This window comes from Wyeomyia smithii, chromosome 1 (assembly GCF_029784165.1).
Source record: "Wyeomyia smithii strain HCP4-BCI-WySm-NY-G18 chromosome 1, ASM2978416v1, whole genome shotgun sequence".
NCBI classification, from domain to species: domain Eukaryota; kingdom Metazoa; phylum Arthropoda; class Insecta; order Diptera; family Culicidae; genus Wyeomyia; species Wyeomyia smithii.
The window spans coordinates 206,460,953-206,483,482 of NC_073694.1; the positions used below are offsets into that span (position 1 = coordinate 206,460,953).

The window sequence follows — 22,530 nt, forward strand, 5'->3', positions numbered from 1 at the left end:
TTTATAATAGCAGTGAATACTCATTTCATACCCAGTCCTTTTAACGCTAACGCGAGTGTCCTCCATTTCCCAACGCTGCCTTTAGATTACGAAAATAGTCTAAAGTGGTTTGAGTCTGTACTAGGATTTATGTAGATGCCTACTGCTCAATCAAGATGCTCGCATTAATGCCATGTAAAATCCAATAGATAGCGCTAGTATCATACTATAGGTCATCTTCAAAGTATCGTTTTATTTCGATAAAATGATGAGCACAACAGTTACACTCGTTATCGATCAAATCCATCATTTGATACTTTTAAATTTATTTGAATGTAGAAATGCACTTTAAAGTTTTGCACTACTGTTGGTTCATATCTCTGAATTCAAGATAACCCTATGTGGCTATTAATTCTATGTTAATTCTGCTTAAGATACATGCTGTCGCAGAAAAGAAAACAAACAAATATATTAAAATAATTAAGACTTAGGATTAAAAAAGAATCTAATGTTCTTAATTGCAACAGGGATGACAGAAAAACTATGCGCGCAAGTTCCATTTTTGTTGCTGTAGCCCTGATTTGCAAACGAATGCAGGTTTTCGAAAGTGTCCTGTGTTGCAGCATTCGTCGTGATTCACTAACTGATGATGGAGCGTTCCAATGTTTTTTCTTTAAAGGTCTTGATTTTTTTTTTGCAAAAATGATAAACATCGATCTACTAGTCAACGGGGAAAACCTGCTCTTCATCCGTCATCATTTCGCCAGCAACCGGTACTGGTATGGCCAAATCTACATCGACTGCAGAAGTTTTGCAGAGTCCTTGTTTAACGTGTCGCTTATAATTGCTACCACCGACAAATCGTTGGCCGCAAATTTCGCAGGCAAATGGACGCTCTCCAGTGTGGATACGTCGATGCACTGTTAGTTGGCCACCTTGAGCGAATCGTTTATCGCAAAAGTCGCATTGATATTTCTTCTCTCCTGAAGTGTTTTAATAATGAAAAAATGATGATTCAAAATAACTGTTAACAAACCTGTGTGTGTCGTTATGTGCTTAGCTAATGCAGTAGAAGTGGTTAGTTGACGACTACAAATCTTACAGGTATATTGCTTGTATTTTTTGCCCTGAGCTCCGATATCAACGGGAGCAGCAATTTGTTCTGCATTTGGTATGAACAATTTGCTCTGAGGATTAAAATGCATATTGTAATGACGACGCATTTCATTTTTATCAACGAATCCTTTTTGACAAAGTTGACACGTGTACGGGCGTTCACCTGAAATATAGAAAAGCGTCTCCACCTCTTTTCAATAGACTGTAAAATAAATACAGTACCTGTATGTAATCGGGTATGAATGGTGAGTGTACCCTTTTGGGTGAATGTTTTTCCACATATATCGCACATGAAGGGAATAGCTACCTTTCCATGATTTTTCATATGACATTGCAGATTTTTTAGATGCTTGAAAATCCGATTACACATCGTACAAGCCATTATTCCAGGCAATGTGTGCCGAAATTCATGTTCAACAATACGCTCAGCATCCCGAAACGTCAAATCACAATAGCGACATTTTGTTTCGGGAATTTCAGGATCATGATCTGCTTTGACATGATCTAATGCAATAGCCAAAGAAGCGAAATTTTCACTGCATAATCCGCAAAAACATGGACGGTTTGCCTCTGTTTCAGAACAAGTTTCCTGATGCTGTTTGAGCTCATCTGGTAAGCGGAAAGTTTTTGTGCAACCTTCACATATATAAGGTCTTCCAGCATAATGTTGGGTTCGCGTTCTATGATCCAATAAATGGCCAATTGTTCGAAAGGTTTTTCCACAACCTTCGCAGCCAAAATTGGCCTTTTCATCATGGTTTCTACGCTCATGAAGTGCTAAAGATGAGGCTTTGATAAACGCTCTGCCACATTTAGTGCAAATGAAAGCGTTGCTTTTAGTATGCAAATTTTGATGTTTTCGAAGGCTACTAAATAAGGTGTATGTTCTATCACATCGATCGCACTGAAACCGTTTCAGACCATCGACAACAGCTACATTAGCATTGTGTGTTTCAGCTATAATCTTAGCATCTAAAATCTCATCCGCTTCTTTTTCGGCAGTGTGGCTCCTCTCGTGTGCTTGACAATCAGCTAAAGTTACAAACCGCTCGTCACAATAAACACATTTTACCGCCAAACCTTCTTCGTGCTGTCGTAAGTGTTCGCATAGTACACGTACAGTAGTAATTTTTTTATTGTCGCATTTTTGACAGTAATACGGAAGCCACTCTCTGCTATGTTGCACAATATGGGCATTCAGATCATCTCTCGATTTGCCAACAAATTCATTACAAATGTAGCATTTGAGCTCACGTTTAAGGAACTGAGCATCGTTCGACTGCGCTTTTAGATGACGTTTCTCATGAACTTCAAGATCATGTTTCTTAGTAAACTTTTTATCGCAAAACCGACAAAGAAAGCGACGATTCCTTTCCATGTCCGCATTGTACTTTTCACTATGCATTCGCCGCATATGACTACTCTGGCCCTGTGCTGAAGGAAACCGCGCAGCACAATACATGCATTTATGCTTCCGAGTTTCATCGTGTTGACGGAAGTGCAAATTCAACTCCTTCAATTTCTTGATTTCACGAGACACGCACACGTTACATTTGAAAGGAAGCATTTGTTTATGTTCGCGTCTCATATGTTTGATTAACGCCCATGATTCGTTATAATCGGTAACACAAATAAAACATTTGAGTATATCATCTTCATCTGTATCTTCACTTCCATTTTTCTCAAGCTCTGATTTTACTTTTTTGAGACGCTTTTTCTTCTCCTTTTTTTCTGCTTTAATCTCTTCTAATTGGGGAGGTTTGTAATCATCGTCGTCATAATCGTCCTGAAAATCTCCATTTGCACTGGATTCCGATTTTGTTTCATTTTTGGCTGATAATTTCCTCTTACGTCGTCGTTTAGCCTTTTCTTTTGCAAGACGTCTGGCAAGCGGAATGTCGTCAAATCGAGCCCAATCCTGATTTTCTTCCTCGGATTTTACTGCAGACCTAAAAACAGATTGCGACGTTGCAGATTGCGATTTTTGATGATACTGCAATGTTTGAGCTAAGTTCCATAATTCTAATGGCTCTTTTTTTATAGCTTCTAGTTTTTTAGGAAGATCCTCGACGAGCTTCACCTCCACAGGCAGTGCATGAAACATAGGCGTCGGAGGATCGAACTTCTGCTCGTCAGTATCGTATTCTTCATCACTACCATGAACACTCAATGGTTCGTCCTTAATTTCAACATCTTCGTTCTCAAGTAAAGCTGTTGGAAGCAGTCCACCAGGTCGGCTGGCCCCAGCAGATGAAAGAGGATTAACATTTATCTCGTTTGGGTCTTCCTCTTGCTTAACAATGTAGATTTCTTCCACATCGTTATTAGTAGGGATGACATGGCTGTAATGAAGAAACGATATTTACTATTTGTACTAGATAATTACAATACTAAACGTTTATTTACCGAAGAAGCATTATTTTTCGCTAGTCTCAAAATATCGTCGTAGTGAACTGCTAGACTAATGACAGTGGTGAGATGCATGTCATGCATAAATGCCATTTTTTAATGCACTGTACAAATTGAAGATTGCAAAACAGCATTCATATACCTACCAGCCAGAGATGCCAGGTCATTTGTTCAAATGTGATCACGTTCCGAAAAAAATGTCTTCACATGTCTTCCAACCCAAGATGGCTCGTTAAAACCTGAGAGTTAAAAACGACTGAAGGCTAAAAAAATTACCGGCAAATCGAAAACTGTCGAGCAAAAATAAGGTCACCACCTTGGAAAAATGCGGGTCGTTATCACACGTTTTCATTATTATCATTGTCCTTCGATTTTTAAATGAACAATAAAAATCGCTCTAAATCGCTACAATGACAGTTGGTACACATACATAAGGCTGGATTACACTCTTTGACCAAGCGTCAAATATTTGTCACTTTTTGACAGATAAAAATTTGGTCAAAGTTAGTTGTTTGTCACTCTTCAATTTTTGGGGCAAACAACAACCATGATGTCAAATAAGTTTGACCATTATGTCAGAAGGTCAAATATTTGACCATTGGTCAAAGAGTGTAATACAGGCTTAAGACATACGTAACACTGGCGATTTTTTTTTTTGGTACACGTTACCCCACAGTACCCCGTACTCCGTCTTGTACAACTAATCGACAAATAATGAACAAAATGAATTTTCATTTTTTTCGACTTTTTCGAGCCATTCGAGTAGTTAATTTTGTACCAACTTTTTTGGAAGATTTCTTCCTGAGTGTTACGTATGCCTTATGTATGTGGTTGGTATATAGGCGAACCACATACATGCAAGTTTCCTGCTATGTGAACTCGTGATAATGAAATACAGTCAGGTTTTTTTACGCGGTTTTTTTTACGCGGATATTTTTACGAGGTTTTTTTTTACGCGGATTTTTGAATTGACGCGATTTTTTTAATTAACGCGGTTTTTTACGCGGATTTTTGAATTAACGCGCTTTTTTTACGCGATACCGCGCTAATTCAAAAAAAAAAATCGCGAATTTTCGAATTTGGATTTGGAACCAGAAACGTTTAAGTGTTTATCTAGTGAAAGACTTAGTCCAAAAAATACTCTCCGCCCACCGAAAGATCCGGAATGACCATCAAAGAGGACAATTTTAAATACTGGTTCTAGAGCGTTTCGGGTTTTTTCTAAAGCCCTTCTTGCTGAACTACTGTACGCGAATTTTTAAAAAACCGTGGTTTTTTTCTTACGCGGATTTTTGAATTAACGTGGTTTTTTTACGCGGATTTTTGAATAAGCACGGTTTTTTTACGCGGATTTTCGAATTAACGCGGTTTTCTTTTACGAGGTACGTATCCTCCGCGTAAAAAAATCTGACTGTACAGTTTTTCCCGGATTTTCGAGCAGTTGTAGACAATTTTCTAAAACATCTGGCATCTCTGATGTCAACAATAATAATTATTGTGAATTATTCACTTTTGAAACACATTGATTATTGTTATTATAAATTCACTTCTTAACATAGACACGTTAAAAAATATACACAATAAAATAAAATGCTGTGTCGGTCAGTATTGCAAAAACACTCTAAATATTTTGATTTTACTAACTATTTGTTTTTGCAGACAGGTGATGCCCGACACAAATGGAATAGAACAAATTTACATTGTCAAATCTGAAACGGATCCTGAATGTCGCGATGGTGTTGACGCTCTTGCATCTTCTGTATTAGACCAAGAGGTTGATCAGATAAAACAAGAACCGATGAGCGATAATGATGACGGTGATATATCGACTGGTTTTGGAATGCTGGATGTTATTATTAAAGAAGAGACGGAAGAACTTGAACGAGAAACTATAAATGAATCCACATTGTTAAAAAAAGACGGTATAAAACAAAAAATATTTGAGGACGAAATCACTAGCAGTGAAACCGATAGTGATGTTGGTGATTTATCATATTCTCATTCCGAAACAACTGAAGACGATCAAACGCAATTTGAAAGTGCACATACCAAAACCATCATTGTGAATCACTTACCTGATCATAGCTCCGATAAATCTCCAAAGCCTTCCAAAAACAGAGGCTCGTATAAGAAAAATGCAAAAATCACTAATAATAAATCAAAGCAAATTAGAAGGAAGGTTATTAAACGATTTGTTTGTCACTATTGTCCAAAAAAATTTTCTACATTATTTAATATGGAACGTCACGAAAAGAGTCATGAGACAAACGCAGAAAAACAAAAGTGTAAGAAAAAAAATTTATGCTTCATTTGTCAACAAGAAAACGAAACAAAGGATGCATTGCATGATCATCTCTGTATTCACGCAGATATGCTCCCGTACATGTGTAAAAAATGCGAAAAACCAGTAAACGTACTATCTGTTAGGCTACTTAATAAACACTTCCAACTGCATAAAGAAATGAAAACTGGAATCATCAAGTGTATGTATTGTTCAGCTAGATTTCATTCCTTGTCCGGTTGTCGACAACATGAAAGGGGCCATGTTGAACAAGAACACATAAAAGAAGCGGAAGCCAGGGCGGAACTGGAAAGTAAGCGTCTCAATGTAAAAGTTATTATCGTTGACGGATTGAAGCGATATGAATGTGAATATTGTGGTAAATCTTACTCTTTACTTGCCACTTTAAGGAGGCATACAAATTCACATACACTAGAAAAAGTTTACATGTGCAAAATATGTGGGAAAATTTTCAATAAAGCATCCTCATTGACACTACATGAGAAGGTTCACTCAGATATTAAACCTTATAAGTGCGAAACCTGCGGCAAAGGGTTCAAGGAAACAATCAGATTGATTCAGCACAGGTTAATAACAATTTTAAAATTATTTTCTCTAGAGACATATTTTTGAACAAAATGTATGCACATTGCTAATGAGAAATTAAAATATATCAGTTTAAAAATTAAATATCTTTCCCTTATTAATTTTGCATACCTAATTTTGTTCATTAACTAAAATAATTAACAGGTGTTTAAAAACATAATAAGCAATGTGACTAAATTATAATTGCAAATCCCAATTAGTTTTTTTTTTGTCATGGAAAGGTCATTAACATATTTTAATTTTGCAGGCGTATCCACACTGGAGAAAAACCTTTTCAATGTCAGTGCGGAATGGCATTCCGAAAAAAGTACATATTAAAAGAACACAGGCAAATTTGTGACCTTCCAGAGGAAACCGTGAGGAGCACGGAATGTCGTTTCTGTCAGCAGACATTCTCACATTATTTAGAAATGGTTGAGCATGTGAGAACGTCACATGCTCTTGAAGCACCCGATACTAAATGCCAATACTGTACGTCAAGATTTAAAAATGTCGTTCAATTGGTAATTCACGAACAGCGTCATAACATGCCGAACGTTTTAAAATGTGATCAGTGCAATCGTATTTTTAAGCAAGAAAATCACCTAGATACACACTTAAAAGTATGTTCATGATAATATTTTTGAAATATTCCACTTAATATATTTTTCTTTTTCAGTCACATATTAATGAACCTGAGGCTTTTATTTGCGATATATGTGGAAAAACTTTTAGCCAGAGTGTAAACTTGCGTATTCATAAACGAATACATACTGCAAAAAGAACGGCCGTGTGTGACCTCTGCCCCAAAAGCTTTTTAAGCTCAAACACTATGCGACGCCATCGCTTAACTCACTTCAAGGGTAGCAGCAAGAATTTCATCCCATCTTTGGCTCAGCAGGAATAAACAACTAATAAAAGTTAAAATCAAAAGCTGAGTGAAGCACCTCTTATTGAGCAAATTGCTTTCGAACAGAGTGTTACGCACCTAAGTCAAAGTGATATTTTATGAAAATACAAACTTTATGAATAACATGTTATGTTGATGTTTATCTGGAAAATGATATAAATGTAATTATGTACTGAAATACAAAAAAAAATGCTCCAGAGAGTTTTGTATAATTTTGCATGAACACTACCCAGCTAGCTTGCATCTCTATCTTACTTGTAGGGATGGGCGATACTAGCATCGATACCAGCGGTATCGATACTAGGGATCGCGGTAACGAGTATTTTGGCATGGATACCCCAAGTATGATGACAGTTCTACAAGGTATGCTACATTTTTGTCTATCCACGCGCACAAACAAATCTCGTTATGAAAAATTTCGCGTTTTGTATGGAATTCAGAACATTTTTGGAAATTTCTCGTTTTATGTTGTTTTATATCTGATTTTTTTGGTTGGAGAGTGAATCTCCAGTTGAAACACACTAGAAATTGATATTAATTTAGATTTAGTGTGAAAAATTGCGACAATATGTCGAAATAAAATATATAAAAATGTTATATTTCTAATAGTTGGAGCATAATCTTAGTCATTGTCATAGCTCATGACTTTTGTTACTGTATGAAACATAAGCGACTCTATTTAGAAGTGCTATTAGAGTACAAGAAAAAAACGAAAAGTGCAAAAAGGTTACCGGCAAATTGATGAAAAACAGCATATTTTACCTAAACCGCAGCATGTTTATGTATTCCCCACAAATAAAACATGTTTCAACATCATTTCTATAACTTTTCAGGAAAGTATGTTTTATAAGTTTAATTTAAAACGCAAAACCATTTCAAATTTCATACAAAATTGGAAAAAGTTCATAACGATCACTAATACTAATGCATCGACGTGAATAGCATACCTTGTAGAACTGTCATCATACTTGGATCGATACCTGCCTCGAGAGATGAGTACCGGTATCGATACTTTATAAATGATGATTTTTGAGAAAATATTACAGTTCTGATACCGATACTATCAAAGCATCGATAATCGATACTCCTTCAACCGATACTTTGATACCTGGTATCGAAGCTCATTGAACTATCGCGATACCAAAGTATCGATACGTTCGTCAGTATCGCCCATCCCTACTTACTTGCATTATTCCGTTGAGGGCTAAGATCATTACGGATCCCCAATTCGTGGATCCCACTGACAGATGTTGAACTTTGTTATACGTATGAAAAGTGTCGATGATATGCTATCCCGTTCACACATGCAGAGATGATAGTCCTTTAAGGTCCAAATACACACACGGCGTAATGACACCTCATACAAATTAGAGACGTGATCGCGCTAGGGATGGGCGATACTGTCTGAAGTATCGATACCTGAGCACTCGAATACTTCTGCACAAAACGATACCAAATATCGTGGTATCGGTATAGAAAGTATCGATGCAAAAATACTCGATGCTTTTGGCCGAAGTATCGATACCGTTTTTATCGATACTGATATGGCCTATTTTCAATAGAAGGCATCGGTGGTATCGGTATCGTTTCGAAGTATCGTTGGCAAAGTATCGATACCGCTACTGATCGCTAGCAACGAGTATCAATGCCAAAATACTCGATACTTCGGCTCCAAGTATCGATATTGTTGGTATCGATACAAGTATCGCCCATCCATAGATCGCGCCCAGGGATACCAAATGTGCAGATTTGTCTGTAAAACGCAGCTTTTTGGAGTCGGTGTGCAGATATTTATTGATTTGCAGATATTTGCAGTTTTTCCACGGTTTCTGCAGAGTTGTGTTAGAGTCTCCTTATATTTGCGCAGATTTTCTTAAAATGTGTGCAGATTTTTATAGACTTTTGCTTGCGCGAGCGAAATTTTTTTGGATCACGGATACATTTTTTTCAGATTTCGAGCACATTTTTCCGGTTTTTCGAGCAGTTGCAGACATTTTTCGAAAACATCTGGCATCTCTGATCGCGCCTTCCGTTGGGACGCTTTCTAACCAGAACCTTCCAACCTCATCTTCTAGCAAACCCAACAAACAACTTTACAGCCTAATAAGCTATTATTGAGTGGATTTCGGCTGAACTACAGCTTAACAAGCCGTTATTCAACAAAATTGTTTGTTGGGAAGAAGGTGGTCGCCTACAGCCTTTTACTGCGCACTTGACTGCCTTCCGTGTAGACGCATCGTGCCTTCCACACGGCGCATTTTATTGTGTCGCCTTCTACTCGCGAAGGCGCTGGCAACGACTTTTTGTAACATTTTTCGTCTTCTGGTGATTCCAGTTTTGACCGAGAAGTATGTTGTTCTATTTTGACGTAGAATTACGTCTTACAGCAACATATACAAGGGACTAATTTCAATACAGGGATCCAATTTCAAAAACCGAAAACATCGAGAGCGTCACGAAAATTGTCCAAATTCAAACGTTTTAAACTCAGTCAGTTTCCAACCGATTTTCGTCATTTTTGCACCAATCGATTGGAAAATTATCTAAGCACCCGTCCAAATGCAGAGAGTTGTAATCTGATTGTTCGAACTATTGTACTATTGAAAATTGTCAAGCCTTGTCGAAACGCAAATGTCGACCTCTGATTGGTCGCTCAATGCTTCTTTCCCTAACAAGGTCGACAGAATATACCTAGTTGACTAGGAATGCGCGCTTTTTGTTTTATGTATAAGGGGCCGTTCAATAATTACGTAAGCATATTTTTCCACTTTTTTAATCCCCCCTCCCCCCCTTGTAAGACATCGTAAGATTTTTTGATACCCCCCTCCCTCTAGTAAGATCTTACTATATATACTATGTATAGATTTTTATTATAGTTTTATCATCCTGAAGCAAGCACAATACTTCGTTTCCTCTTCTGTCCTTAATTCGAATTAATCGTCCTTCCGTAATTTTTTTTAAGAATTTTACCGTCCACACTTACATGAACATGATTTTTTGAACAGCTCCATTGACAATGTTTTTCTTACGTAAGATATTCAATTCACCCCCCTCCCTCCCCTGTAAGATAGCGTAAGCAAATAGCACACACCCCCTCCCCCCCCTATTTGCTTACGTAATTATTGAACGGCCCCTAATTCATTCCATGACTGTACCAATATCACACCGACGTTGGTTGCTGATCGTGACGAAGAAAGAAAAGCCGGGTTTCAATTTCTGGCTGATCGCGCTGGGCGTGTTGATACTTAAGCACCTGTCTATTTGGTGGCTGTTATGGAGTTTTCGGTAGCTGCAGAATTATTGGAAATGGCAGGCAGTTCTACTGGAGAAAACGGGAGAACTAGAATCATCGGAGAATGGTTATCCGAAGTGATGCTAATTGAACAAACTTGCCAGTGTTGTTACTGTTGTGAAATATAATAGCACCTTTTGGTGCTCTACAATTATGTGATTGAAGTAGTTAAGATTTTTCATCATGTGTAACAGACGGAAAACCGCAAACTTCAGCATTTGCAAGCCAAGAAAAATTCAACATTGCCTCAAGAACGTGTTGGTGGCCCTGAGAAGGGCCGGTTGTAATTTATACTTGTTCTCGTACTGGATGGCAGCAGATAATAGAAATGCGGCACTTACGCTATTGCGTTTTAAAACAAAACGGTTATAGTTTGACATCACAGCAGAATTTCCACTTCCATACTCATGTCTACTATAGGCAATCAAACACGCAACAATCTGCTTCCATGCGACACGGGGATGGGAACATTTTCTTCTTCCAATCCGGGCAACACGATACAATACATGTTATTTTGTTGCCTTTATGATAGTGCTATCGGTCCGGCTCGACAGAACATCCACAAGAAATCATTTTTGTACATCCGTGTTACGATACCGAGAGAATCTGTACGAACTGAAAATAGAGGCGGGGCTTATCAAAAGATCGCTCTGAGCCAGAATGAATGAGATGTATTTTTCATGCATTAGTATTACTACATACAAAATAAACATTTTCGAATGTTGTAGAATGGTATAACTGGAAATAATTAAGTCACACCTCTTTTTCCAGTTATACCATTCCACAACGTTCAAAAAATTTGTTATGTCAGAGCGAATATCGCGCGCTATCTGACCATGAAGCATTTATGCGATAATTGAATGAAAATTGCTATTGCAGCCATCGGCCTTTTTCAAGGCTACTAAATGTATTTGGAAGAGCATAATGAATGGTTATTACTAAACTGCAACTGTGGTTTGATGCTGCTGCAAATGCACAGCAGTGTGATGTTTATTACGATTTGTTGATACTGTGCATAACAAGCGGTATATACGAACAAATCCGACTTCAAACAGAAAAGTTCGGCACGTTCTGCTCACGATGCTGAGTCCGTTTTAGAACATTCACAACACTTCATTAACAAGGATGTAACGCCTTGAAGAAGGCGGTTATCGACCTTCATACTCATGTAATAATATACGAAAAGTATACGGAAAAATATACCAAGCAATTTATTGACATAAGACAGGCAGTCGTAATTCTACGTTAACCTTGCGGTCGTATCTTATAAACAACCTCTTCAACTTTTTTCCAACAAACATAAATAAACTTAAATTGGAAGCCGTGACAACAAGAAAGAGTGCTCACAGCGGAGCTCAAGACGGCACGATTGGCGCTCAAGACGGTACAACAGGCGCTTCCGTGTAGAGAGCTTTCAAGTTCTGTAGTTTTGAACTAAGTGGGGTATACTTGAATGGCTGTTTACAGCTTTGAAATGAATATCGTTGTCAAAAAAAAAAAAAACATAAGCAACATTATTTCCGAAACAAAAAGGAAACAAGGAATGGAATGGAAAAGTAATACAAATTTTAAAAGAGTGGAATTTATCGAAGAAAGTTATGAAAGTTAAAAATTAAGAACCCACTAGTGCTGTGTAATTTTTTACTTTTTACTTTAGGTCAGGAGCAGATCAGCTATTGATAGTATTGATGGACTGTTTTTGTAAACCATTACATCATACTCTTCCAGTAAAATAACCTATAACCTGTGAGACAAGTATGGATAAAAGTAATGAATGAAAGAAGTTACTCTGCTTCTCCCGTAAGATTTGCACAGGATGAGTAAAGCAAGCGCTCTTATTTATACGACTTATTGTATGTACCTGTAAAATGAGGGAATGCAATAAAGAAATGAAAGAATATGTGATATTGATTCAAACAGAAATATGTATGTTTGTTCGTCAAACTCATAGGTTGGCTGTATATAGAATATCTTAAAAAATAAACAGTTTAAAATGAAACGCAAAAAACTAAACTGCAACAAGTTGCCTCGAATTACTTCACGATTTTTAACAATTCTGGTAGCAAATTTTGAACGTCCTCGTCAACATCTAGGAATTTCACGACGGTGGGCTACTCGGGTGGCACTTCATCGCTGCTATCCTTGACGTCGTCACCAAGATAGTACACCAAGGCGCTTTCCGTTTGCCATTCGCTTTCGCTCCCGTGAGTCAGGCATTCGCATTCCGAAGACTTCTGCGAATATTTGCCAACGATGCAAAAAAGATTTGCACTCATCTAGTGAATATTCTGGGTTAGAATACTGCACGGTATGATGAAATAAACCGATCGTCTTGTTTAATTTCATAAACGTATTTTTTTGTCTCTTCGGTTCGTTATCAGCGGAAGTGCGTTAAATACAGAGTCCATGTGTATATAGAGTCGCGCGAAGAGAAAATCTATCGTTTCGGCAACACAGTTTTTGTGCCGTTTGTTGCCAAGAACTATGCAAATATCATTTTTTGAAATTCTTCACAAGGTACACAGTTTTGAAAGATTACACCGGTGATGTTTTGTTAAATTTAAGTGAACCAGTGTACAGGTTTAATGTTGGATTAAAATGTGTAAGTGAAACTTCGAAAAAACGCTGAAGAATATATGTTTTTACGCTCAATTACAACACTTTTCATCCACTCCTAACATTATCACCTTGTTTATTTACATTGCTCAACACTGATTTGGTTCCTTTGGTTTCATCTTTGCGGGACTCTTATTATAAACATAGACTCTGGATAGCTTATTTAACAACCCAAATTTTTCGAACAACTTCCGGTTTTTCGAGCAGTTGAACACATTTTTAAAAACATCTGGCATCCCTGCTACTGGCTACTCTAAAAACAGTGATACCAAATGTGCAGATTTCTCTGCAAAACGCAAATTTTCAGACTACGTGCGCTGATTTTTAATGATTCGCAGATATTTGCAGTTTTTTCACAGGTTCTGCAGATTTTTGTCAGAATCTTCTTAAATTTCCGCAGATTTTCTCAAAATGTTTGCAGAATTTTACAGACTTCTGCCTGCGCGAGTGATATTTTTCGGATCACGGATAGATTTTTTCTTATATTTCGAGCAGATTTTTCCGGTTTTTCGACCAGTTGCTGACATTTTTCAAAAACTTCTGGCATCTCTACTGCCCAGTAATCAGGGATACCAAATTTGCAGATTTGTCTGCAAAACGCAGATTTTTGGAGTCCGTGTGCAGATTTTTAGTGATTTGCAGATATTTGCAGTTTTTCCACGATTTTTGCAGATATTTGTCGGAGTCTCCTTTTATTTGCGCATATATTCTTAAAATGTGTGCAGATTTCCATAGACTTTGCCCGCGTGAGCGAAATTTTTTCGGATCACGGGTAGATTTTTTTCAGATTTCGAGTACATTTTTCCGGTTTTTCGAGCAGTTGCTGACATTTTTCAAAAACATCTGGCATCTCTGCTAGTAATGGGCACCTAGGACGTGCACGATTGTTTACATGTTTTTAGAGCCTGTGCTTGTAAATTAAAAATTTAATTTTCAACTACGTATTTTATAAAGTATGACAGACACCGTAGGTACACTCGAAACAGAAGCTCTCAAGCGAAAAGAGCGGCTTAAAAATCTCAAACGAAAACAGGAAGCATATAATACCGAGACAGTTCAATCTGGTGATAGCATTCCAAAGTACGTAAATCGTTTGCAACATTATAACACAATTGATTGATGAGAGTTTTCTTCCGGCAGGCCCATTTTTCGTAACTACCGTTCAGAAAGTGAAGAAATAATAGAAAATGCGGCCAAGGAAGTTTTGCCTGTGGATGTAGATTCAGAAATCAGCTCACAACTGGACCTAATGAAAACAACTATTGCGATTGAAGACATTGATATAGCAAACCTTGCCCCAAGGAAACCGGACTGGGACTTGAAACGAGATGTTTCTAAAAAACTTGAAAAATTAGAGCGGAGAACGCAGAAAGCAATAGCAGAGTTAATCCGAGATCGCCTAAAAGCAGGCCAGGGTGATATTCTTCAGGTTGTTAATGTTGCCGCAGCAACTATTGAAAGATCGCCAGAAATGGAAAATTGATTGTATATATTCTCATTTTTTTTTAAATATACCAACTATTTATACAATAAAACAGTTACTCTATCCGATTTTGAAGCTTAAGATATTGATTTCCAAGATGAGAATTCACAATTGAGTTTGATTCCATATTTTGACATTGAGATACTCTCAATATAAGATCATTGATTTCTGAAAAAAATTTATTTCATTAGAAAGTAATATACGATAATATATCACATCTCACTTTTCCGGTACTTTTCTTCAATCGCCTCGGAAGTCTCTTTAATTGTTCGCACATTTTGTGCATAATCTTCGCTTAATACGCGATTTTTGAGGTGTTCCTGTTGTATTTTCTTGACGGTGTCTTGCAATTCAATGTAATCCTTTTCTTTATCCTGAATAAGTTTTTCTTGTCTCATCGCAATCTCTGTACGTAGTTCAACCTTATTCTTTAGTCTTATAATTTCTTTGTTCAAATTACTTATTATTATGTTGGCGTTGGATAGCTCATCCGTTGTAAGAAGCAATGCATTTTTTTTCGTTTGACAAATTTTCTTCTCAGCTTCTAACTCAGCTTCAAGTTCAGATTTTTGCTTTTCATTGATTTTATATTTACTCTGCAATTCAATCATTTGCTTACGTAAATCCATAATCACAGCCTCATTTCTTCCATCGCGATTTTGGCAGGAATGTAATTCTGCCTTTAACCGATCGATTTCATTACGAGCTTGAGCAGTATGTGATTTTAACTTATTGTTCTCCTCTCGTAGAGATTCGCAAAGTTTAGTATCTTGCCTAAAAAAATAATTAAGCAGTAGTAACAAAAGAAAAGTATTTTGTTTACTAACAACCTACAGTAGTCTCTCATTAACAACCAAAATCTCCCTATTTTGCTGATCGATTTTTTCTTGCATGGCAGAAAGCATTGCTTTTAACCGCTTTTCTTCTATTTCTTTTGCATCATTCATATGCTTGATTGTTTGTTGAAGTCGGTTTAACTCTTCCGTATTTCGATTGAAAATTAAATTCTCTTGATCCTGTAATTTAGTATTCAGGGATCGAACATCGTTTTGTAATCGATTGATTGTATCATCCCGCGAAGCAAGTTCAAGTTGATACTGTTGAACTCGACATGCATAATCGGCTGTTTGATCCTGGAACGATTGTAGCGAAAGATTGATGTGAAACAATACTGTTTCTGTTGTTGCCGGTTCTATTCGTAGAAAGAGGTGCATAAGATTTTTGAAAGAACTTTTCTCATAAAACTGCAACAAATAGAGGTTATTGTTTTGCACCAGACTAATGTGAAGCTCTTCCTTTTTACAACATTCTAAGATTTTTGTGAGATGATCAATGAAACCTTGGAATGTGACATGCAGTGACTGCTCTGTTCGAATTTGCTCATAACTATTATTGTCAATTGTACTAATGAACATTTTTGATTGATCGGTACATTCAGTTAAACGAATTTGCTAAAATGAACCAATTAGAGAAGGTTTTACTTTGTATATTCCATCATTACTCACAATTAAGTTTTGCAAATCCATTTTTTCCATAACAACACTGTATTTTTGCATAGTGTGTATTCCATGATTGTCTGCATTCAACGGTAACTGATAACAAGGAAATAGAACTTTCACTCCTCTTCGTCTGTGCAAGTCTATAAAATATTTATCCATGTTCTCTAATACACACCATCGAACCGAAACCTTTTATAGTTGTTTAAATTCACTGGCTATTTACAAGTATTTTTTCCAAGCCTCGAACAATAAACTTTGCAAGACGATTTCGCCGTTTAGATTTATTTGTTTATATCTCCAATAAAAAAATCTACTGTAAAATTAGTTTTATAATGCAGGTATAATCCAATGAGATAAATATAGGTGAGGAAGAAGAAGACATTTGTTTCATTAGAAGCACAAAATAGGCAAAATCGCGTGCTTCTCGTTTGTGACGTAGATCTCAGTCAACGAGTGAATGCCATTTGGTATTTCGCATTATTTCATCAGCATCAGCCGACAAGTTTTAAAACTTGTGAAAAAAAATCGGCCGAACATTGTTTTTGGAGTTCTACGTCATCACTGTTAAAAAAAAAGCTCTTTAAACCTCAGATCCAAGACATCCACCGTACCTATTCATATTTCATTGGGTAATCGTCCGTGTTATGTACTCCGACAAAATGACCTACACTTAAAAAAAATATTACCCGTATTACGTACACAGAAAACGAAAAGTGCCCAATTTCATGTCGATTTCACTCATCAGAGTTGTTGTTTGCAGCAAGCCAACTTTGAGTAGTTAACCAACGTTAAGTTCAATCTTTTAAACTACCACATGGGTAGATTTCAATCAATTGCATTCATTTGATTTGATATTGTTTGAAATTGCGATTAATTGAATGATAATTTTTGAAATCTATCTCAATAATTACTCAAGTACCTCCAAATTTCGTGTAACTGGCCTCATATTTTTTTTTCACGCCTCCCTACTTCTTTCCCACGATTTCAATGTTAATTTCTTTTTTAATTGACGACTATAATTTTAAAAAATAGATGCACATAAACCAGTTCGTCACTTGAAAATACTAACTTGAAACCAATATTATATAAATATTAAAAAAAATCTCTGCCACTTTCACGAAATCCATTTCATCACTAGGGGTAATGAATTTCTCAACCAGTTTGAATTTTAATTCAACATTGGATTCAAACTACTTAACGTTGGTTTATTTATCAAAACCATTGAGTAAAAACAATCCTATATATTTAAAAATACAAAAAATTGTTATATCGATGTTTATTTCTGTTGAATTTTCGCCTATTCCTATATATAGTTGATAGTGCTAAAAATGGTTCTATCGATGGATATATAATGGTGAAAAAACAGGTTTGAATTCTTACTTATATTCAAAACTAACTCTAAATTCGTTATAGCAATAAATATTGGGAAAGATATTGAGTGCTTTCACCTGGAATCGTTTTAACATGTTTGAAAAGCTTCTTCGGTGCGCCACCTAGATTCACAAAGGCATTCTAAAAAAAAATTTCTCAGTGTAGCCACCTGCCGTCGTTACCGTAATCTAATTTCGAAACAGATTCAGGTGAATGTATCTACTAAATTAATTAGACATTGCGCCACCTACCGACATGAACTACACTAAATTAAGTAGATATTGCGCCACCTAGTTATCGACATGAACAACTATTTTAGTGTCGCTACTTACATTTGAAGTGCAAAAGCTGTTTCGGTGCTGCCATCTCGTTTTAAAAATGAAAAGTTTCAACAGTGTAGCCACCTACCGTCGTGACCGTCATCTAAATTTGAAAGAGATTGGGGTGAATTTATCCACTAAATTAACTAGACACAGTGTCATCTATACCTCGACATGAACCACTATTTTAGTGTCGCCATCTACATTTAAAGTGCAAAAACTTCAGTGTCGCCATATAACTTGATTTCCGCTATTGAAAATGAAAATTTTCCACAGTGTAGCCATCTACCGTCGTTACTGTAATTTAACTTCGTAGAAGACTTGAAAAGTCAAACTTGCGTTGGGTGAAATGGTCACACATTATCAGTTTAAAAACAAAACTTGCATATTCAATTTTCAATTCAATGTATGATTTTCTTTCACGTACATCAAAATAAGGAATACATTCTTCATTAGTTCTTGTTCAGCCCAGATAAAGATATTAAGTGTGAAGAATTTGAAGCCTAATAGGCGGTTGATTAACCGCATCCGATTTAATGTATTTATTGGGATTTTTGTTAAATTTCAATGTTGACCCTATTTACAGATTTTCTATGTATGAAAACATTGTTTCGTGGAGTGTAAAGACATTTGAAGAATGACCAGGCTGATTTTTTCAATAGTTTTACTGTTTAAATTTACAAAAAAAAAGTCAGTGGAATATGTTTTTTCTTTTGACATTACTTATCAAATGAAAAATAATATACGTACCCCTAAAACACTCTATTGGCCCTGACACAAGTAAAAAAGATTTTTGAGGCTGTTCGCACCTACGCGATTTCTCATATGCAATTGTCAATTTATGTGTGAAAATAAAAGCGAAAATATTTCCTTCCTTCACTTTCGCAAGCAAAAACCAAACCAATATCAACAGAGTCGTCAGGGCCAATAGCTAGTTTTACAGCTCAATAATTTCTAAATACCGGACAGTCGATTTATTTAGGTAACACCAGATCTCAACGTTTCATGCGTTCCTAAGACATTTGGCATACAAAAAATTGATACCGAACCGGGAGGAATTGGTATATTGCGCGAGGCCACCAAGCAAAATTGGTTGCGTTGGGGTTGGGGGCTATTGAAATTCCAAATTCCGTGTTACGTAATATACACTTGCTTCCTGATTTCAAGCAGACATCTGTCGATTTTCGAACAGTTGCTAATATTTTTCAAAAATATTTGGCATCTCTGGCTCCGTCTAGAATCGTAAATCCTATAGATTGTAGAATAATGTTCATTTTGATTCGATAGTGAATTTGGAATTATTCAATTGGTAATGTATAAAAAAATATGCAATAATTGTTTATCGATTAAATAATTCTTCAGATTGTTAGTTATATATGATAAAAGTTGTAAGCTATAAATGATAACATTATCAGGAAAAAAATGCTTCTCAGGTATGTATACATTTTTAACACAAGTTAATTCTCTAGTTATCGAGAGGTATTTTACTGTATAGACAAGTTATATCCGCTAGTAATGCAATCGAAGAGATCTACATAGTGAAACGTGAGGATGAGAGTGACGAAGACAATCCTCCAGTGTGTCAGCTTCTTCCGGAAACCGGAGCTGTACCAGTGGCAATGGTTTCTTCCATGATCAAAGCGAACACTCAAACAGCAACAGAGGAAATCAAAAGCGAACCGGACGATGATCAATGTAGTATCGCAGATTTGTCTGTACAGATGAGCGCAACAATTGCAACAAACTCAGATGAAAATTGTGGCGTTAAAGCTATCGAAATTGACACTCAAATCTTGAATACGATAAAAAGTGAGGATGAAGATGATATTCCATTAGCAGCTCGAATGAGGAAACGGAAATCGAACAAAATCCGCCAGAAAAACGATTCTTGTAGAAGAAATGCAGATACGGATATGAGTGATTCCAATGGCGAATACAAGATTGATGACAATGGCAAGCCAAACTGTAATGAATTAAAATGCAATATTTGTCTTCTAAATTTTACAACAAGGACCCTTTTGAAACATCACTTACAAAAAAATCATTTTGGGATGCTTCCATTTAGTTGTGCTCAATGTGTGCCTAGTGAGGCCAGAAGTCTTTGTTCGTTGAACCGTCACTTTGGAATGCATGATTCAACTAAACCCCACAAGTGTTATTACTGTGAAGCGCGTTTTTCATTACGAATTTATAGGACAGCTCATCAGAGGCGCTTTCATAAAGAGGATTTGGAAAACGATACCATTAGAAATGCGAACCGTCGATTCATTTGTCGATATTGCAATAAACGGTTCGCTGCAAAATATAATCTTGAACGCCATGAACGAAATCATGAAATGAAAATAACTAACGATGAGTCCTTCTTGAATAGAAGAAATAAGTGTTTCTTATGTGATTCAAAACCGTGTGATACAAAAGAAGCGCTTCATACTCATTTAAGTATTCATGTCGACAAACTTCCCTATTCTTGCGAACTCTGTGAAGATACTTCTATTATCACGTCCATCCGACTGCTCAATAAGCATTTAGCTTCGCACGAGGAGTCTGAAAAACCTATCAAATGCGTATATTGCAATGAGAGATTTATATCCGTGGGTGCTTGCCAAGCTCATGAACGAACTCACGCTCAGGAGAAACAGGCAGACGAAGTTGCTGTTGCCAAAATTGAAAGTGAGCGTATTTCAACGAAAATAATAATAGTAGATGGTATGAAACGCTATGAGTGTGGTTATTGTGGAAATTCGTATTCTTTGTTGAGCACTTTGCGAAGGCACGAGAATATTCACACTGGAAAGATTCAATACATTTGCAAGGTTTGTGGTAAAATCTTCAATAAATCATCCTGCTTACTGCAGCATGAAAGAACTCATCTGCAGGATGCACCTTACAAGTGTGAAATTTGCGGTCGTGGATTCAAGGAAACAATAAGACTCATTGAGCATCGGCGAATTCACAGTGGAGAGCGCCCGTTCGCATGCCAATTTTGTTTCCAAAGCTTCCGAATCAAACCACTGCTAAAAGAGCATACCATGCAATGCAATTCGCCAAAATTGAATATGGAATGTAAATGTCGTTTTTGCAATGCCATTTTTGACGGGTATCATGACTTTCAAGACCATGTTCTAAAAGACCATCCAGCCATTATCGAAGAGACGCAATGCGATTTTTGTGATTTGCGATTCAAGAGTGCTATGCATTTGGTGGAGCATGAATATAACCATCGAAATCCTAATTCAATAAAGTGTGGCATTTGCGGAAGAATATTTAAACAGCTTTCGAATCTTCGACGTCATCAACGTTTACACAGTAATGACGCTATTCCTTTTCAATGCGATTTATGCGGAAAAAGTTTTTCACAGAGTGGAGCCCTCAAAGTACACAAACGCATCCATTCAGGTAAGAAAATGCAATACAAACGATATAACAATAAAATAATATATCATTTTTGCAGGGGAAAAGCCTTATAAGTGTGATTTGTGTGATAAAACTTTCTACCACAGTTCCACTATGAACAGACACAAACGTTCCCACTATAGAACCAAGAGCAGGTTATTTTTATTTGGCGACCAACTCCGATTATCAATTAATCAACTTGAAAAAAAGCCTACTGATACGAAAGCTGTACCTGTTGCTCTTATGCATCATTCTCAAATGATTGCCGACCAAGTGTTTGGAATGGCAGAATCGAATGATTTGATTGATTTTTCACCGACAACGATTTCTATGACTAATGAGAAGAAACGTTTTTCTCAATCACAAGTGCCTGGTAATTCGTCACATCATAAAATGGTGATTGGAAGTTTCGAAATAAACACTAAAAATACGGAGAATCGCAGCACAACGGAACCGGAAAGCGTACACAACTATGCGTTAAGTTCGGAGCTGTTAATTCCGCAAACCATACTACAACATCAGGAGCAAGCGTGCATCACAAATGATTCTAACTCTACAGGCCTCAATATAATTCGATAGAAGGAAAAAATATGTCTTTTGATTATGATGCAGAGTTATATAAAAAATTCATTGTATAATTTCCTAATAAGTTCCGAATAAATTCTATTTCGTAATTAGAACAGTTGAAAGATTCTAAAAATTAATACTCGCGTGTGTCAATATATCGATGATTGTTAAGTTTGTTGTCTTATGTTTGAAATTATACAGCTATTCGAGCTGTGAGTTTTGTTTGTTAACATACACATATGTTTCTCATCACATTCATTGCAAAAGAGACTGAGGAGTAACATGCAAAGAGGTGAGCATGGTCCATATTGTATAATATGTTGTGAGAGAATTTCTTTGATTTTAATTACCAAAAGTTGTGTGGGCGCAATAACGCGATGGCACAGTGGTCGCTCGGCAAACAAGCATAAACTGATTTGTCTACGCATAAGAAATTGTATTTACTATTGTTTGTATATACATGTTGTGATTGGCAAATAAAAACATAAATTGTTACATAAAAGAAATTTAAAAACATTTTGAGGTAACAACCTAGTAAAATGATGAGCGAAATATTCTCGTTAAAATCAGTTCAGAATATAAATTGTGTCTCTTGAGCCATTTTCCTGGTGCCTTGATTAACCCACAATGGAGAGCATATTTGAACATATGAAACATTAAGTCTGCAACTGAATCTGTGATACAGGCAACATACGACCACATGCACCAT

The 22,530-nt window shown here is 36.5% G+C and overlaps 5 protein-coding genes across 8 annotated transcripts; 3 read left to right on the top strand and 2 right to left on the bottom strand.

The window, feature by feature from the left end:
• Window positions 1–266: 266 nt before the first annotated feature.
• LOC129723402 (zinc finger protein 271-like) lies at window positions 267–3,720 on the bottom strand. Its single transcript, XM_055677603.1, has 4 exons — window positions 3,502–3,720; window positions 1,318–3,437; window positions 1,016–1,258; window positions 267–962 (listed from the first exon to the last, which is right to left on the bottom strand). The coding sequence occupies exons 1-4, from the start codon at window positions 3,510–3,512 to the stop codon at window positions 700–702; spliced, it is 2,637 nt and encodes an 878-aa protein (XP_055533578.1). The 5' UTR covers window positions 3,513–3,720; the 3' UTR covers window positions 267–699.
• Window positions 3,721–4,958: 1,238 nt separating this feature from the next.
• On the top strand, window positions 4,959–7,405 carry LOC129727040 (zinc finger protein ZFP2-like). 2 transcript variants are annotated; one of them, XM_055684431.1, is made up of 4 exons: window positions 4,959–5,105; window positions 5,164–6,372; window positions 6,639–6,993; window positions 7,050–7,405. In XM_055684431.1, the coding sequence occupies exons 1-4, from the start codon at window positions 5,095–5,097 to the stop codon at window positions 7,275–7,277; spliced, it is 1,803 nt and encodes a 600-aa protein (XP_055540406.1). In that variant the 5' UTR covers window positions 4,959–5,094; the 3' UTR covers window positions 7,278–7,405. The 2 variants fall into 2 exon arrangements, with proteins under 2 accessions (XP_055540406.1, XP_055540415.1); XM_055684440.1 differs by lacking the exon at window positions 7,050–7,405 and having other exon boundaries at window positions 5,164–6,098; window positions 6,639–6,845.
• Window positions 7,406–14,050: 6,645 nt separating this feature from the next.
• Window positions 14,051–14,746, top strand: LOC129727394 (coiled-coil domain-containing protein 12). Its single transcript, XM_055685218.1, has 2 exons — window positions 14,051–14,268; window positions 14,329–14,746. The coding sequence occupies exons 1-2, from the start codon at window positions 14,144–14,146 to the stop codon at window positions 14,669–14,671; spliced, it is 468 nt and encodes a 155-aa protein (XP_055541193.1). The 5' UTR covers window positions 14,051–14,143; the 3' UTR covers window positions 14,672–14,746.
• On the bottom strand, window positions 14,683–16,448 carry LOC129727384 (spindle assembly abnormal protein 6 homolog). 2 transcript variants are annotated; one of them, XM_055685204.1, is made up of 4 exons: window positions 16,177–16,448; window positions 15,506–15,804; window positions 14,895–15,445; window positions 14,683–14,839 (listed from the first exon to the last, which is right to left on the bottom strand). In XM_055685204.1, exons 1-4 carry the CDS (start codon window positions 16,327–16,329, stop codon window positions 14,727–14,729), a joined length of 1,116 nt encoding a protein of 371 aa, XP_055541179.1. In that variant the 5' UTR covers window positions 16,330–16,448; the 3' UTR covers window positions 14,683–14,726. The 2 variants fall into 2 exon arrangements, with proteins under 2 accessions (XP_055541179.1, XP_055541170.1); XM_055685195.1 differs by having other exon boundaries at window positions 15,506–16,122.
• A 2,644-nt stretch (window positions 16,449–19,092) lies between these two features.
• Window positions 19,093–21,936, top strand: LOC129722890 (zinc finger protein 271-like). Of its 2 annotated transcripts, XM_055676730.1 has the most exons (4): window positions 19,093–19,170; window positions 19,224–19,294; window positions 19,357–21,257; window positions 21,313–21,936. In XM_055676730.1, the coding sequence occupies exons 2-4, from the start codon at window positions 19,284–19,286 to the stop codon at window positions 21,831–21,833; spliced, it is 2,433 nt and encodes an 810-aa protein (XP_055532705.1). In that variant the 5' UTR covers window positions 19,093–19,170; window positions 19,224–19,283; the 3' UTR covers window positions 21,834–21,936. The 2 variants fall into 2 exon arrangements, with proteins under 2 accessions (XP_055532705.1, XP_055532697.1); XM_055676722.1 differs by having other exon boundaries at window positions 19,102–19,294.
• The last annotated feature ends 594 nt before the right edge of the window (window positions 21,937–22,530 follow it).

What these genes read in the sequence shown, in the direction of transcription:
- LOC129723402 (XM_055677603.1), bottom strand. An exon ending in TCATACCCGATTACATACAG is followed by an intron (nt 1,259 to 1,317) that starts GTACTGTATTTA and finishes TCTATATTTCAG; the next exon opens with GTGAACGCCCGTACACGTGT. An exon ending in GCACATAACGACACACACAG is followed by an intron (nt 963 to 1,015) that starts GTTTGTTAACAG and finishes AAAACACTTCAG; the next exon opens with GAGAGAAGAAATATCAATGC.
- LOC129727040 (XM_055684431.1), top strand. An exon ending in ATCAGATTGATTCAGCACAG is followed by an intron (nt 6,373 to 6,638) that starts GTTAATAACAAT and finishes TTAATTTTGCAG; the next exon opens with GCGTATCCACACTGGAGAAA. An exon ending in ACCTAGATACACACTTAAAA is followed by an intron (nt 6,994 to 7,049) that starts GTATGTTCATGA and finishes TTTCTTTTTCAG; the next exon opens with TCACATATTAATGAACCTGA.
- LOC129727394 (XM_055685218.1), top strand. Translation starts at nt 14,144, where the DNA reads ATGACAGACACCGTAGGTACACTCGAAACAGAAGCTCTCAAGCGAAAA. An exon ending in TCTGGTGATAGCATTCCAAA is followed by an intron (nt 14,269 to 14,328) that starts GTACGTAAATCG and finishes TTCTTCCGGCAG; the next exon opens with GCCCATTTTTCGTAACTACC.
- LOC129727384 (XM_055685195.1), bottom strand. Translation starts at nt 16,329, where the DNA reads ATGGATAAATATTTTATAGACTTGCACAGACGAAGAGGAGTGAAAGTT. An exon ending in TGGATTTGCAAAACTTAATT is followed by an intron (nt 16,123 to 16,176) that starts GTGAGTAATGAT and finishes GGTTCATTTTAG; the next exon opens with CAAATTCGTTTAACTGAATG. An exon ending in TGAAGAAAAGTACCGGAAAA is followed by an intron (nt 14,840 to 14,894) that starts GTGAGATGTGAT and finishes AATTTTTTTCAG; the next exon opens with AAATCAATGATCTTATATTG.
- LOC129722890 (XM_055676730.1), top strand. An exon ending in ACACAAACGCATCCATTCAG is followed by an intron (nt 21,258 to 21,312) that starts GTAAGAAAATGC and finishes TCATTTTTGCAG; the next exon opens with GGGAAAAGCCTTATAAGTGT.